The 15,638-nt window shown below is 54.0% G+C and overlaps 1 protein-coding gene across 3 annotated transcripts in view; it reads left to right on the top strand.

The window, feature by feature from the left end:
• The window catches only part of DCPS (decapping enzyme, scavenger), a 43,965-nt gene extending 30,071 nt beyond the window's left edge, over positions 1–13,894 (top strand). The window contains exons 4-7 of one of the 3 annotated variants that reach the window (XM_041772076.1): positions 2,955–3,068; positions 8,155–8,265; positions 10,270–10,293; positions 13,504–13,894. In XM_041772076.1, coding sequence (XP_041628010.1) covers positions 2,955–3,068; positions 8,155–8,265; positions 10,270–10,293; positions 13,504–13,548 — 294 coding nt within the window. In that variant the 3' untranslated portion in view covers positions 13,549–13,894. Of the gene's footprint in view, positions 1–2,954; positions 3,069–8,154; positions 8,266–10,269; positions 10,683–13,492 lie in introns of those variants that run through there. The other 2 variants (XM_041772074.1, XM_041772073.1) reach the window with 2 other exon arrangements.
• The last annotated feature ends 1,744 nt before the right edge of the window (positions 13,895–15,638 follow it).

Here is a 15,638-nt window from a genome sequence, read left to right as displayed (position 1 = left end):
TTCACAGCCAGCAGTGTCACTCTGGCACCTGTGCTGTCAGCTGACCTTTCTGGTTCCTCAAATTTGTGGTGCTTGTAACTCCTCAGTAAATAATGTCATCAGACCTCTGGGTCCCGAGCACTAACGACCCTCAAGCTCAAACTGTTGGTCTGTGAATCATCAGGTTGAAGTTTAGTGTCATCCCAGGATTCGGATTCTTACTCTGCTGTCTCAGAGCAGTGTGAGTGCCCCGCACTTCTGACCCCAGCCCCTTGTCTGGAAAGTGTGACTAGAGACCCCGTGGGGATTGAGATTGGTGCCACAGATCATGTACCAGCACACAGGGGGCACCAGAATGGTAGCTGCAATTGGGTACCCATAGGTCTCATTCCAGGGACAGGGTAGGGGGAGTGCTGAGCTGAGACAGCTGGAGGTGTGGGCAGGTGAAGGGTGGCCAGGAGGAGAGCACCTAGCGGGTGGGTGAGCAGAAAAGCAAAAAGAGAGTGGACAGGGAGTGAGATATCCCAGGGGAGGGGAGTTGCCAGTATCACCTACTGCAGGGAAGCCATGCCAGATGCATTCCAGAAGCCAGAACTGGCTGAGTCTCCCAGGCTGGCTTTCTGATGGGCTCTCTGCCCGTTACATGTGCCCCCACCCTGTGATTCATGTGAATTCTGTTCCGTGGTCCCCTCCCTTTCTCATCTGGGCTGCTGGCCTGGAGCTTCACATAGATTCACATCCCTCCCACTCTCCCAGAGGCCTTCCCCATGTGGCTCAGAGTGTGGGCTCTGGGGCCAGACTCTGGGTTGGAATTGGGTGGACTCTTGTGCTTGCTTTTTCCTTACGTGGGGACACCAGTGCATGTGAGTGATAGTCCCTCTGAGGCCCTGAGGACCGGGCCTGGCCTGTGGTAGGGCTGCTGGCCACCACCACACCTTCGCCCCCCTCCTCTCTCGATGCTGCAGCCTCCAGCAGAGCACCTGTGGTCATCATGGGGCCACAGCCTGACGCCACCTCACATGGGGACTTTCCAAGCACCTTCCTCTGCTTTTTGTGGCCTACACGGTGCTGGGTGCTGACAGTCATTTACACCCCACTCCACCCTAACATAGAGGTATTGTCAGCCCCTCTCAGAGGGGGATCCTGAGGCTCAGATAGAGTGTACCACTTCCCAGGGTATCAACTGGTTAGTGAGGAGGTGTGAGAGTAACCAAGCTTTGGGGGCCCCAGAACAGGTTTGTTCTCTTATCTACTGCCACACAGCTTTCCAGTCCAAGTTGGGGCTGCCTGTCGGTGGGCAGGAGATAGCCGGGGCCCCAGGGAGGCCACTCCAGGGTTCTCCAACGAGTATCATCAATCACCTCACACTTCCCCTTTACTTTTTTTTTTTTTTTTAATTTTATTTATTCATGAGAAACACAGAGAGGTGGAGACACAGGCAGAGGGAGAAACAGGTTCCCCACTGGGAGTCCAGTGCAGGACCCATCCCTGCACCCTGGGATCATGACCTGAGCAGAAGGCAGATGCTCAACCACTGAGCCACCCAGGCGTCCCTCCTTTTTACTTTTGAAGTACTTTGGGTCAGGTTCCTGCTGACTTTTTTTTTCCTGCAGCTCATTCCCAGTGAGCTTTCCAGTGGAAAAGGAAATGCCTCTCTGGGAGAGACTCCACTTGCTGGGCTGGACATTGCTGTGGTCCTTGTGCTGCTCAAGGAAGCCGCTGTTGGCTGTCCTCCAATCCACTCCCAGTGGCACAGCCAGCCTTCTTGGGAAGGCTCCTTTCTTGTAGTGGGTGGGCCATGTTGTGACTGACCTGTGGGCCTTACCAGGGGGTCTGGGAGCCCTAGGTAGTCCCTGGCTAGGACCCTCTGCTCCCTCCTCTCTCTCACAAAAGCACATTTGACCTTAGCCATGTTGGCTGAGAGCCGAGGATGTGGATTTGGGATGAGGTGTGCAGACTCCAGAGCACCCCCTCCTGCCCCTGGCCTTTGCAGATACCCCTCGTGTCAGAACTTCTGGGAGCGGCCAAAGGACCCTCCACTGGCCTGGTTGTGTCGGTTTTCCATGCCCTGGCCTCCTGATCCACCCCCTTGGTGACCTGGGAGGCCCTTCCTGAGTGTGAGCCCAGCCACTGCCCTGTCTCTGGCTCTCCAGCAGGCTCTTCTCTTGGGTTTCAAGCTGAAAGTTGACTCAGAGTTCTGGGGAAGTGAAGAGAGGAGGTCTGTGGGTTTGAGCCCTGTGAGAAGAGGGCCTTTCTTATCTTAACCTCCCCGTGGCTTCTTCAGAGAGGCCAGCAGGACCCTAATTGTAAAAGGACATGCTTGGGATCTGCACAGAACTCAAGGAGGGGTTCTCTGAAGACTGTCAGCAGCTGATAAAAAGGTCTCAGGGGGTGGAGGCTTGGCTGGAGGCCCTGGGTTGGCAGGAGAGGTGTGTGTAATTGCCATCTCCTGGTCACACGGGGGCCGTGTCAGCATCAGAGGTACTAATCCCAGCACAAGCGGGAGTCCCACCCAGACCGATGGGAAGCCACACAGTTATGTCTGGGCCTTCCCTGCCTTGCTGGGTAGAAGGAACCCCCACCCTGCCCATCTTGGCCTGTGGTCCAGAAGAAAGTGGGAAGGGGCTTCTGGAGATGCTACTGCTGAGTCCTGGGGACAGTGGAGGGGACGGGTATAGACCGGCCCTGTGAGGCCAGAGCAGTGTGTGTCCACAGGAAGGACCTGAAGAGCTGCCCTGACCCAGCTCAGGGGGCCCTGAGGGGATGGCTATGGTGGGAGAGGGGAAGTCTCTTCTGGATGCCCAAGAGCAGAGCAGTGGGGACAAGGCAGCCCAAGTGTAGAACCCCCCCTCTCTGCCCCGAGCTGAGTGGCCCTTTGTGGCTTGGCCCAAGAGAGCTTTCCTAGCCCGGTCGGTGGTGTTTCCCTGGAGGTCATGAGCAGCTATGTGAACACTGTCTCTCCCCCCTCCTTCCAGTGGGTGTACAACATTCTCGATAAGAAGGCAGAAACCGACCGGATTGTTTTTGAGAACCCAGATCCCTCCGATGGCTTTGTCCTCATCCCCGATCTCAAGTGGAACCAACAGCAGGTAAGAGCTTCCGTGCTGGGGCTCTCTGTTGCCCTGTACTCACTGCAGGCTACCCTGCTCTTCTTTCTCACACTGGTCTCTCCGAGCAGGTTTTAATGAACCAACAGTGGAAGCCTGAGCTGTGCACAAACATTTACACCATAATGGGCCTGCTTAGAGTTCTTCCTGGCACTCCTTCCACCCAGGCGTAAAGCATGGGGTAATGTTTGCATCCAAGTGGCTTGGCCTCCATCCTCCCTTTGAGGAGCCCCTGGAGCCCTGAGGACAGTTTACATTCCTCCCATGCCCCTGGAGAACAGCAGATCTGGGCAGGCCCTTGGTCTGAAGCACTGATAGGAGCCATGGTAGCCAACCCAAAGGGTCCCCCTCCACTGCCCGGGGCTAAGAGCAGTGTCCCAGTGGCCCAGGCTTCCACCTTAGCCTCTCAGCTCTGTTTTCTGGTCTCCATACTCCTCACCTCCACCCTCCTAAGGAGCAGGTTTCCAGCAGAGCTGACCTCACTCACCCTGTCTCTGGTTCTCTGCAGCCGCCTCACCCCCCCGCCCCCCCCGCCATCACAGTAGCCCACCACCAAAGCCATCATGGACCACCACCTCTTTGGGTGGACTTTTGTACCGACAGTATCAGCAACAGGCAGAGCACTGTGTTGTGGGAAGTGCTGTTCACCACACACACCACCACCACCACCACCACTACCACCCCACCACCCCACAAACTCAGCCTGTGGCGGGCCAGGAGCCACCGTGAGGGATTGCTAGGTAGGGAGTGAAGAGTAGGGAAACTGTCTCCCAATTCAGATCTTTGAGTCATCCGAGCTTGAGTTTGCGGTGCTGCCCTGGGGTGGATCCTTCTGGTTCCTGAGCTCCTCACACAGAGGCATTGTTCTAGAGCCCGGCTTGTCGCCTCTCCATGCACACCTTCCCTCCTTTCTAAGTCATGGCCTGCACTGGGCTCATCAGCAGTTGACTTGGTTTTGATTTGGTGATTTCTAGACCTACCATGCCACTCCTTCATGAATGGGGGAGGGCCTATGAGGGCCTATGGTTTGGGGTAAAGGGACAGGATTTCAGCTCAGAGGCACACAGGCAAGTGAGTGCCAGCTGCCTCTTAAGAGAGGCTCTTGGGAGTTACTGAAGTTGCCTTGAGGGATGGTAGCGAATCTGAAGGGGGTTTTCAGAAGTTGTAGCACTGTGTGATGATTCATTCGAGCCAGAGAAGAGCAAAGGAGGTGACTGGCCACTGGTACAGTGGTGTAGTGGAGGGAGGCTGCCAGAGTACCTGGTGTCCACTCCCACCACCCCCAGCCCTGCAGCTTATCCCCACCACAGGCCCAGATGGAGGAAGCCAGGCCTGGCTCTGGAGTTGTCAGGGAGCTGGGACAAGACCACAGAATAGGTGTGCTGGTGACAGGTCTGGGCGATGCCTTTGTGCAGCTCTGCAAACCCCCTGTCTGTCCCCTTGGGTCATGAGAGATGGTATATGAGGTAGGAACAACTTCTAGACAAAGACAAAGAGCTCGTGACTTGCAGGGGCAGTGGTCTAAGGGCCATGCAGGGACGAAAAAGATTGACCTGCTACACACTTGAGCCCACGGCACTGAAAACGAAAATGCATCGTCCTTTTGACCTTGTGCTGGCAGGCATCCTGCTTGGCCTACCAGTGGAACTGCCTTGTCTGTCCCCTTTAAGACAGAAAAGTCTTCAGGAACTGCACTGGGCTCCCAGCCACAGGGCTGGGGCGGCTGGCCCTCGGGGCTTGTGAATAGGCAGCTTAAATGTCAGCCTTCTTTTGATGGCCATACAGGTGCAATTGTTCTTAACCTTTGCTTAATTAGCGCGTGTCTCTTGGTGGTGCCATATTTCATTGTCTCAAATCCTTGGCTTGTGACAGAACACTGAAATCGACAGCTCCCTTAGAATTTGGCAGCGCAGCCAGCAGGCGAGACAGAGCGAGCCTGGACTTCTCTTCTTTTTCCTTATACCAGGAGAGGACTGAAGGAAGAAGTGCTCCGGTGTTTGCTTTATTTAAGGAGCCTTCTTTGCCACGTGGGAGTCTCTTCCTGCTGCCCTTTTCCCCAAAGGTCTAACCGTATTGCCTCTCACCTCCTGGCCCAGGATTAAAGAGACTGTCTGTCCATATGTCCAGCTGTCTATCCATCTATCCGTTCCACATATATTTATCAAATGCCTAATGTCTACTAGAGAATCTTGCCTCCCTAGAGCTTATAATATCCTTTCCCCAGTTGTTTTAAAAAATTGCCTGTATGTTCTCTTTTATTTGCTTTTTTAACTTTTTTTTTTTTTAATTTAAAAGTCCAGTTAATACATGTGATGTAGTTTGAGAATGTAGGTGAAGTCCGAACCTACACTAAGAAAGAATTCTTGAGACATCTTTGATGCAAGTGCTGCCCCCGGGTTATGAGGAGTGGCTGATTATATACTTGGGAGTTGGAGGCAAGGAAAAAGGAACGTTTTCAAAAGGACTTTCATATGCTAAAGGAGACCTACAAGACTGGAGGCTTTGCCCTTGTCTAAGGTTCTTTTTCCCTCTAGCAAGGCATTAACATTAAGACAGTTGGGAACTTCCACCTGGAAGTTAGGTTATTGATAAGAATGCTTTTTTCTTGTAATTCACAAAGACATTTATAAACTGAGGGAGAATGCGGTTTTTCAGGACTTGCTCTCTGTAGTTAACCATTTGTTTTTCCTTCCCTCAGCTTTAGGGCAGCCCGGAGAGGCTGAGGAATGTCACCCATGTTCCACCTGAGGGTGGGGGGGTCGTGGGGGTGCTCTGTCCTCAGCTTGCCTTCTGCTCCCTCATCCCAGGCACATGGTAAAAGTGCAGGTAGTACGAATAGAGCAGTGAGAGGGTTTCCCTCATGCCACATTCCTCCGTCTCTCCTTCCAGGTATAGTCCTTGCACATTGTGTACGTAGGTACATATGTACATGTGTCTATGGACACGATGCGCCTTTCAGTTCACCTAAGGTATGTTCTTTGATCTGAAGTGCCCAGACCAAGAAACTCTTCCTTTGGGTCACTCCAGAGGTAGAGAGATGGCCAAGGCTCCAGCCACTCCCCATCTTGCCCCCGCCCCCGCCAGGAATCTGTTAACTTTGATTCTGTGGGCCTGTTTGTTTGTTGTTTTTTTAAGATTTTATTTATTTATTCATGAGAGACACACACACACACAGAGGTAGAGACACAGTCAGAGGGAGAAGCAGGCTCCATGCAGGATGTGGGACTTGATCCCGGGTCTCCAGGATCAGGCCCTGGGCTGAAGGCGGCACTAAACCGCTGAGCCACCCGGGCTGCCCTAGCCTGTCTTTTAAAAAGAGATTATGAGTGCCTACCTAGCCTGCCCAGAGTGAGCAATGGGCCACCTTCTCGGATACCAGTCTGAGACCCTTGCCAGCTCCTTGTCTAGCTTTCTTCAGACCATTTCTCTGAGCCGGGGGTCCTAGAACTGCCTACAGAAAATCTGGATTGATGTTTGCTATCAAAGAATGGGTTTCCTTTCCCTCTCTCACCCAGCGCCAGGCTTCATGCCTCATTCGAGGCCTGTGGAGCAGAGAAGTGTGATTTAATGTCATGTTTGTGATTTGTCAGCAGGCATCATTTACAACCAATGCTACTATTACCTGAGAGCCTGTGACAGTGACACGTAAGAACAGCTGAAGATACCAACAGGCACAAAGACATCCCAAGTTCAAGCAGTTGTATTTCCTGCTTCTCCTCTGGCTCCGACAGAGAGAGAGAGAGAGAGAGAGAGAGAGAGAATGTCCCAGGCACAGGCCCTGAGAAGGGAGAGTATAGAAGGGCCTTCCGAGCAAAACTGAGCCTTAGTTAGGCACAGCTTAGCTGTTTGCTGGGAGGTTCCCACGGGGCTCATCTGTAGCAGGTCTGAGGCAGAGAGCCCAGACCATTGGAACTCCGGCAGAGAAGCATGTCTATGGGATGAAGAGACTATGTTGGCATGAAGAGGCACAGTTGGACAACAGGCACCATATGGAAAACCTCCTTCTTGGTTTTCAAACTGAGCCCCTTGGGGATTTGGTTAGGCGACTCATGGTCCCCAGATTATCCCCGGGAGGAACGTAGCAGCTCAGGCTGCCCAGCCGAGTGCTGCAGGGTCCCCTCCAAGCCTTGCTCTGTGGTGCCCTGGTGTCTGGGGCCCGCCTTGCTCATGGATGTGTGATCATCAGCCAGGCCAAGGGTTTGAGTGAGCAGGGAGGGGTGGGAAGGTTTTCTGGGCAGAGGAAGAGTTCGTTTGCCTTCTGGCACAAGATCTTGTTGACTTTGGTTCTTTGCACTGTTGTAACCTCCAGATTTTCAGCCAGGCGCTGTTTTCAGGAAGGACGGCAGGAAGGGTGCTCTGTGGGTCCTGTGCTACAGGAAGAGAGAAAAAGATTTAGCACTCTGCTCTGCTCGGTCCCTCTTCACCCTTCAGGTCATTCTACACCCCTTCCCCTGCTCTAGATGCCCGACAAATCAAGTTACTTGCTCTCTCCTTCACATGCTCTATACTTTCTTGCCTCTGAGCCTTTGCTTTCACTGTTCCTTCTCCCTGAATGCCCTTTCTCTAAACACTGCCTCTCCTTTAAGACTGGGATCCCCTGCCTCCTCTTCCAGGAAGCCTGTCTGGATCACCCTTGCTAGTCTTTCCTTCTTTTTTTCTGTACTTTTATCACTTTATGTCTTATAGTAGCTACTTACATACATGCTTTTAGCCCATTGACTCTCGTGGGGGGGGGGAGAGTTGTCCTTGGCCCTTACTTGAACCCTGTCCTCCCACCACCGCATCAGCTCTGTGAGTATATAAATACTCCCATATGATATTCTTTAGTAGGGAGAATAAATAAAAGTTCTGTCCTTAGACTGTCCCACTCACCCCAAGCTTGTGGAGGCCCCCATGGCCTGGGGGTCGGGCCTGCCATGGGCTTCCCAGGATTGCCTGTGGCTGGCACCATGGCAGGCCTGGGGGCAGGCGCTTCTTGGCTTCCATGAGGGATTGACTCCAGGATCAGCTGCCTCCTCTGGCTCTGTTCGTCGCTGAGCATAGTTTACCCCTGCCGATCTCTGCACAGCTCGATGACCTGTACCTGATTGCCATCTGCCATCGCCGGGGCATCAGATCGCTTCGGGACCTTACTCCAGAGCACCTGCCGCTGCTCAGGAACATCCTCCGGGAGGGCCAGGTGAGTTGCCCTCGCCAAATCCACACGGAAGCCCAGAGGATTTCTTTTTTAAAAGATTTTACTTATTTATTCATGAGACAGAGAGAGAAGGAGAGACACAGGCAGAGGGAGAAGCAGGCTCCATGCAGGGAGCCCGATGTGGGACTCGATCCTGGGACCTGGGATCATGACTCAGCCAAAGGCAGATGCTCAACCGCAGAGCCATGCAGGTGGCCCAAGCCCAGGAATTCTAGTCCCATTCCAGTGTGTTCTCTGGCCACTTTCTTCACCCTTCACAGAAGTCCTCTGTGAAAGGGCTTCTCTCTGGATGCCCGTCCCAGGACCCCGCGGATGCCCGTCCCAGGACCCTGCGGAGGTCCTTAGATGGACTCACAAGGCCTTTGTCTCCTGGTCCTGCCCTTCCCTCCAGCTCTAACTTTCAGCCGCCTTTCCTCTGCCTGGGTTCCTGCTTTGCCTCCCTGCCTTCCTCCTGCAGGTTTCTTTAGGGGCCCCCTCCCCTCCCAGGATCCCCTATGTCTGCTCATGTCAGCCACATCGCACCAGACGTGTTTCTTGGGCATTTGGGTCCCCGACTCCTATGTGTGTACACACGTACCTCCTCATCTGCCCCGAGGCCAGGGCCTGAGTTCTGTAGCCCCTTGGCCTTCTGGAGTACCTTGTATGGGAATATTTGTTGAATCACACGAAGGAGGTGAGGAAAGAGAGTCTAGAATCTTGGGTTGTGGTCTTGGTTCTGACTGTCTGACCCTCACCACCTGAGTGACTCTGGGCAGGACTCATCATCTCACCTCCCTAGGCCTCGGGATGTGGATGAGACGCTGCCAAATCCCATTCTGGGGGGCGGTTCTCAGCCTTTTCTCTGCTCAGACATTCAGCGTTGCTGCTGGGCCCAGCAGTCACCAGGGTGCCCAGCCAGGAGCAAAGCTTGCGGCTCTGCAGTGGGCCTGGGGGAAGGGCTTTCCTGGACCTGCTCTTTGCTGACCTCTGGACCCCAGCTGCCGCACCACTGCGCCCTCCCCAGCCTTCGCCCTCCTGCCTGCCCACATCACTGCCTCTCCGGCCACCTGTCTCTTTTTGGAGTCATTCATTTCTCTCCTGAAACAGTCTCTGGATGGCGGAGTGGCGTCTTTCTCTCGGGGAGATGCTGGGCCTCCACTTCACCTGCCCTGGCAGCTGGGGCAGTCTCACCCAGACAGGCCAGCAGCACTTATCCCCGGAAGGCCTTTGGGTGCCCTGGCCCTGGCCTCACATCCCCCAGGCAGAGTTGCAAGTGCAGAATGTAATTGTGAGGTGTATCTTGAGCCCAGTGGGGCCCTCGTCTTTTTCTCTTAGCCTCTGACCACCTCAGGGATTCACTGGAGTCTCATGTTAAAGCCAAGCCCTGAGCAGGGTGGGGGATGGGTGGAGGGAGCTGGGGTCAGAGTCAATGCTTTCCTCTTCCCCCAGGAGTCCGTGAGACCTTCCCTGGGTCTTGAAGGGGTGGCCCTTCCCATGTGCCCTGCCCACCTTCTCTCTCCCACCAAGCCTCGGCTCAGCCCCATCCCTGTCACCCTTGCTCCCCAGCTCCTCTCTGTTCTGTGCCAAGAGGGGGTATAAGCCTCCCTCCCACCTGCTTACTGACTGCAGTCTGCATCAGCCAGCCAGGGGGAGGATAGTCACTATGGTCTTGGACACCTGGGGCCTGTCCTTAGGCACTGGGACTTCTAGACTCCCAGCAGTGATTGTGGGAGGAGCTTCAGTGTTTTATCCAGGTTGGAGCCTTAACGGAAGCCACCGTTCCCTTCATTTGGGAGAAAAGCCTCTGCTTAGCCGTTCTCACCTGCTTTTGTTGATGCCCCAGAACAGAAGGCAGGGGCCTGTAGCAAACAGTGGGGAGGGAGCTGTCCAGAGGGTTTTTATCAGGTGTCCAGAGGCCAATCAGGGATCAGGGCCAGAGCAGGGGCCTGGGGGTGCGGGCCTGTGGGCAGCTTAGTGACCCCTCCTGCCACTCCCCTTCCTCATCAGGAAGCCATCCTGCAGCGCTACCAGGTGAGGGGAGACCGCCTCCGTGTGTACCTGCACTACCTGCCCTCCTACTACCACCTGCATGTGCACTTCACAGCCCTGGGCTTCGAGGCCCCGGGCTCAGGGGTGGAGCGGGCCCATCTGTTAACGGATGTGATCGAGAACCTAGAGTATGACCCGGAGCACTACCAGCGGCGCACCCTCACCTTTGCCCTCAGGGCTGATGACCCCCTGCTCAGGCTCCTGCAGGAGGCCCAGAAGAGCTGAGTCCACCCAGGGGCTGTCGGGAGAAGAATGCCCAGGTGTGGGATCGGTGGAGGGACCTTGGGGTTTTTACCACCAAGTGAGTTTTTTAAAAAACGTATTTTGTACTGGCTCCTTCCTAGTATGTGAATAAAGTCCTGGTCTCCTTCCGTGTGGACTGATGGCCCTGGCTGGGGGAGGCAGGTGGAGTGAGCAGAACGGGGTCGGAAGATCCTGAGAAAGGAGCCGCGTCTGGGGCGGTGGCCCCCGCTGACCTGGGAGCAGCCACGGGCTTTCCACAGATCCCAGTAAGCACCGTCCCTGGTGGTTTCCGTGTCCTGGGTCCCTCAGGATCTCTCTCTGCCTCCCGCCCTTCCTACTCTGCTCTCACGTCCTCCTTCCTCCTTCCCCTTTTCCTCATCTTCCTAATGGTTTTCAAGGCCCACGTGTCCAGGAGTTCCCCCAAAAAACCAAAGACAAAAACTTTCTGGAAGGAATGTATAGTTTTTGACAGCGCTTCCTCTTCCCGTCCCCAGAATTGCGGTCGCACCTCCCGTGCATGAGTCAGCCCTGCCCCTTAACTTCTTGTTGACAAGAATGAAGGATTGCCGCCTGGAAGTGGGAGACTTTTAGTAGGAATCAGATGATGCAAGCCCCCAAAAGCTTGCCTTTGCCTCTGGTATTTGGTCAGCAAGCCCCTGGCCTTGAGTTTGTTATCTGGGCAGGAAGACAACACAGACTCACACAGCAGCCAGAAAGACCAAATACAAAACAGCCTGTCAACGAGGGCAAACTGATAGGGTCCTGGGGACCAGAGCTCCAGGGGGCTCGGATTCGAGGTGTGACCAGCGACTCGGGGCCCTGTTCACAGACTCTGGAGGCCAGGAAGGGGCTCCTAAGCATCTGAGGCTGGTGGCTTATTGGGGGGGGGGGGGGGTGACACCTACCCCTGCTCCGCCCGCACAGGGACACAGGTGCACACGCGAGAGCACGCAGTTGAGCACATAAGGCCCCTGTTTCAGCACAGAGGACAGATCTGTCCGACGGCTGGAGGGAGGCTGGCTTTGCTGGTTTGTCCCTTGGCCCCGCTGGATCATGCTTCCTGGAGGGGGGGGTGGACAGGATGTTGGGTTCTGCTAAGTGATGAGAGGGAAGACGCTGAAGGCCGGGGTGGCTCTTCCTCTGCAATCCCAGGGATGGAGAGGGGACCAGGGGACAGTTCAGAGTCAAAGGTTTATTAAGCAGCATGTTGTGGGCCAAGTGCTGCCCTAAAGGCCGCTGGTGAACAATCCTTCCTCTGTAACCTTGGACCAGACCCTGGGAGTCCCTGAGCCATTTGTAAAAGGGCTCCGGGATCATCCATGAAGCGTCCTGCTGTGTAAAGGGAACACGTGATAGTCTTGCTTTACGGTAAACTTGGACTTACTGAGCGACTCTTAAGCTAGACAGTGCTTTAAATGTTGGGAAAACAAAGCTCCTACCCTCCGGGCTACTGGGGCAGCCAGCCAGGCGAACGTAGGAGTAAGAGGGCCACACTGGGAGCTGGGAGCTACCTTGGGAACAGGTATGTGGGAGAGGCTGGTGGCGAACGGCTCCCTAGGAGGACAGAGGAACAGGCCTGTGGGGCCACGGCCGCCCAGCTCCTGTCCTGGGAGAAGACCGGCTCCCGGAGAGCCGCCTGCCTGCCCCCGAGGGGGAGAAGCCTGGGGGAGAAGCCGAGGAGGGAAGCTGGGGGAGAAGCTGAAGGCAGCTCATCGCAACTCAAGGGCCTCTCTAAGACCCAAGCTTTCTGACCACACCTGGCACTTCCTGTCAGTTCTGCGGAGTCTCTGTTCCCAGGGGCCACGTGCAGCTCCCTCCACCTCAGACCTCATGGGCCTGCAGCAGGGGGCAGCAACTGCCCCCCAACCAGGGCTCTCCCCTCAAGTAAAGGGACCCCACTCAGTCCAGGTCTCCTGGTTCGCGGTCCAGGGGATGCAGAGTGAGAGCTATCCCTCTCTGCCCTAGCTTTCTTCTTTTCTTTTTTTTAAAGTTTTTATTTATACATGACAGACACAGGCAGAGGAGAAGCAGGCTCCCTGCAGAGAGCCCAATGTGGGATCCCTGGATCACGCCCTGAGCTGAAGGCCGATTCTCAACCGCTGAGCCACCCAGGCGTACCTTATTTTCTTTTTGTTTAAAGAACAAAATAGAAGACTTTTATTTATTTTAGAGAGATGAGAGCGAGGGCATAAGTGGAGCAGAGGGAGAGGGAGTGAGAATCCCAAGCTGACTCGGAGCTGAGCTCAGAGCCCAATGTGGCGGGGCTCGATCCCACGACCTGAACCCAAACCGAGTTGGATGCTTAGCTGACTGTGCCACCCAGGAGCCCCTGCCCTAGCTTTCCTCTTCTTTTTTTTTTTTAAGATTTTTTTAAAGATTTTATTTATTTACTCAAGAGAGACACAGAGAGAGAAAGAGAGGCAGAGACACAGGCAGAGGGAGAAGCAGGCTCCATGCAGGGAGCCTGGTGTGGGACTCAATCCCAGGTCTCCAGGATTGCACCCTGGGCCGAAGGCAGCGCTAAACTGCTGAGCCATCAGGGCTGCCCCCTAACTTTACTCTTGATGCCACTTTGCAGAACCCCATATCCTGTCTCCCCCAAGAAAACTTCCTGAGCAAGATCCAGTGTCCCTTGACCCCACCTTAACCAGCAAGCAAAGGCCAGCGCCTCTGGCAGCATGATCCATCTGTCCTGCATGCGCAAAGAATGCCTCTGTGTCGTTCCCACCCTCCGCCCCCCTGCATGTGTGATGTGTCCCTGACCTGCTGGAGCAGTGGTACAGGTCACCCTTCCCAGAAAAATCCTGGACGCGGCCACAACTGGCTGTCAGCCCCCAGTACTTGGCCTACTATCTCCTCGGCATGGCCTGAGAAGGAAGGAAGCATTTTGGAGGCATGACTGCTATTGTTCCTTGGCTCCTCTCATTTTGCCCAAAAGTTTCCTCATAGAGTAAAACTGCCGAGTGTCCTGGATTTGTCAACATTCCTTCCTGAAGCCGAGAAAACATTCCGGAACAAGTTGGACATGTAAGCTCCGCTCTGCAGTGTCTCTGTTGAACACAGATCCCGGTACTGAGAAATAAATCAAGAAACATTTATGTACAAAGTAATATTTGAAACTGTTTCTCCTGTAATACTTCCACCTCCAAAACATTTTAGCCTATCTCTTCCTGAATACACTGGTGTAGGCCTGCCAATTCTTCCTTCTCAGAAAGGGCAAAAATCTTCATTCCAAACACGTATATATAATGTTAAAATGTCCCTTTTTAAAGATGGTAGTAATGGATCGTGATTGTTTTTAAAATATCCTCACTCAGCAAAATAAATGTTGGCAACCCTGTGTTTGTTCAAGTGCTATTACTAGTGAGACAGTATTAGCTTCTGAAATCTAATCTAACTTCAAACTTGAAGTTACCATGTTTTAACCATTTAAAGAATAAGCAGGGACTGAATCAGGTTTTTTTTCTTTATTCTTATTTATTTATTCGTGAGAGATAGAAAGGCAGAGACACAAGCAGAGGGAGAAGCAGGCTCCCTGTGGGGAGCCCGATGCGGGACTGGATCCCGGGACCCCAGGATCACAACCTGAGCCAAAGGCAGAGGCTCAACCACTGAGCCACCCAGGGGTCCCAACTGAATCGGTTTAAAGTGTTTCTGAATTCTATACACAGGGTTTGCACATCTACCCTACTTTTTTTAATAAGGGAGAATCTGGAGCTTATGATTTAGTGAGGACCACAGGCATTAATTACGCAGTCATTACAAGAGCGTGAATGCCTTCAGAAAAGCAGAGGGGGCTGTGAGACCTTAGGCAAAGCGAAGCCAGATTTCTAGGCTAAACTTGATAGCCTAACGGCCTACACAGGCAGAGGCCCAGCAGTTAGGGAGACCATGGCCCCGCACGCTGGGACCTTGAGCCAAGCTTCTAGCGTGAGCACACGTGCCCTGGTCAGGGGGCACCTGGCTGGCTCGGTCAGTTGAGTGTCTGCCTTTTGGCTCAGGTCCTGATCCTGGGGTCCTGGGATGGAGCCCCCATGTCTGGCTCTCTGCTTGGCAGAGAGACTGCTGCTCCCTCTCTGCCTGCTGCTCCCCCGTGTGTGCTGTCAAAAAAATAAATAAAATCTTAAAACAAAACAAAAGAAGAAGAAGAAAACTGGCCAGTTTGTCCTTTAGGACCACGATGAAGAAATGAAGGTCAAAGCTAAGGGCAGCGTCCAAGAGGCAGTGTGGTCAGATGGCTCTGCCATAGACTCTGCACCATCCCCCAGGGAGGAGTGTGGGCACATTGCATAACTGGCTCCCAAATTAGGTATGAAAAGAGTGTCCACCATGAGGGGTTTGTGGGGATTAAAGAACATTTTGTGGACAGAGTAGAGACTGGGTAAATGGTAGCTATTTTTCTACTGTGAGAAGGACCACAGAGGATGTAACCAGAGATATTTGGGCTAGATATTAAAAAGAACTTCCTCCTTAGAAGGGCCCTGAAATCCTAGATTATGCGGTGGAGGCACAACAACCCAGTGACTTTTGGGCAAAAAGCAAACCATAAACTATCTGTGGTTAATTGATTGTGGCCCTACACAGAGGCGAGGGCTACGCACAATGACTTCTTGGGATCTCTTCCAGCGTAAAGGTTCCTGGAATGCCTTGGCCTACCGGCAGGTTTCTAAGACTACAACACTGATGTCCTCTGCTATTGAGAACCCTGGGAACAGCTCAGCTCTGTGGTCCGGCCATATAAATCTGATAAAAATAGGAGCTGAAATACCCTCCCAGAGTTGCTATTTTTAAAAGCGTCTGAGATGCTGGATTGGGTTTATTTCCTCCTCACACGGCATCTTGCTGTTCCCTCCTCCTGGTGGGCAGGATGCTAACGTGGCACATGTGAGGGACAGGAGCCAGAAGCCTGTGAGGCACATTTGTCGAGCGGCTCCGTGCCTCCTACCCACACCCACTGCCTGCCAAGGAGGAGCCTCCGGGGGCCAGGGCTTCCCCGGCCCGACATGCACCTGCCCCTGCCGTGCCCCTCACTCCGCTGCCTCTCCCCTCTGCTCCTGAGGCCCCTCTGGTTGCCCCACTTCCTC

The sequence above is a fragment of the Vulpes lagopus genome, chromosome 10, assembly GCF_018345385.1.
Source record: "Vulpes lagopus strain Blue_001 chromosome 10, ASM1834538v1, whole genome shotgun sequence".
In the NCBI taxonomy this organism is placed as follows: Eukaryota; Metazoa; Chordata; class Mammalia; order Carnivora; family Canidae; genus Vulpes; species Vulpes lagopus.
This window is presented reverse-complemented; position numbering and strand designations above follow the sequence as displayed.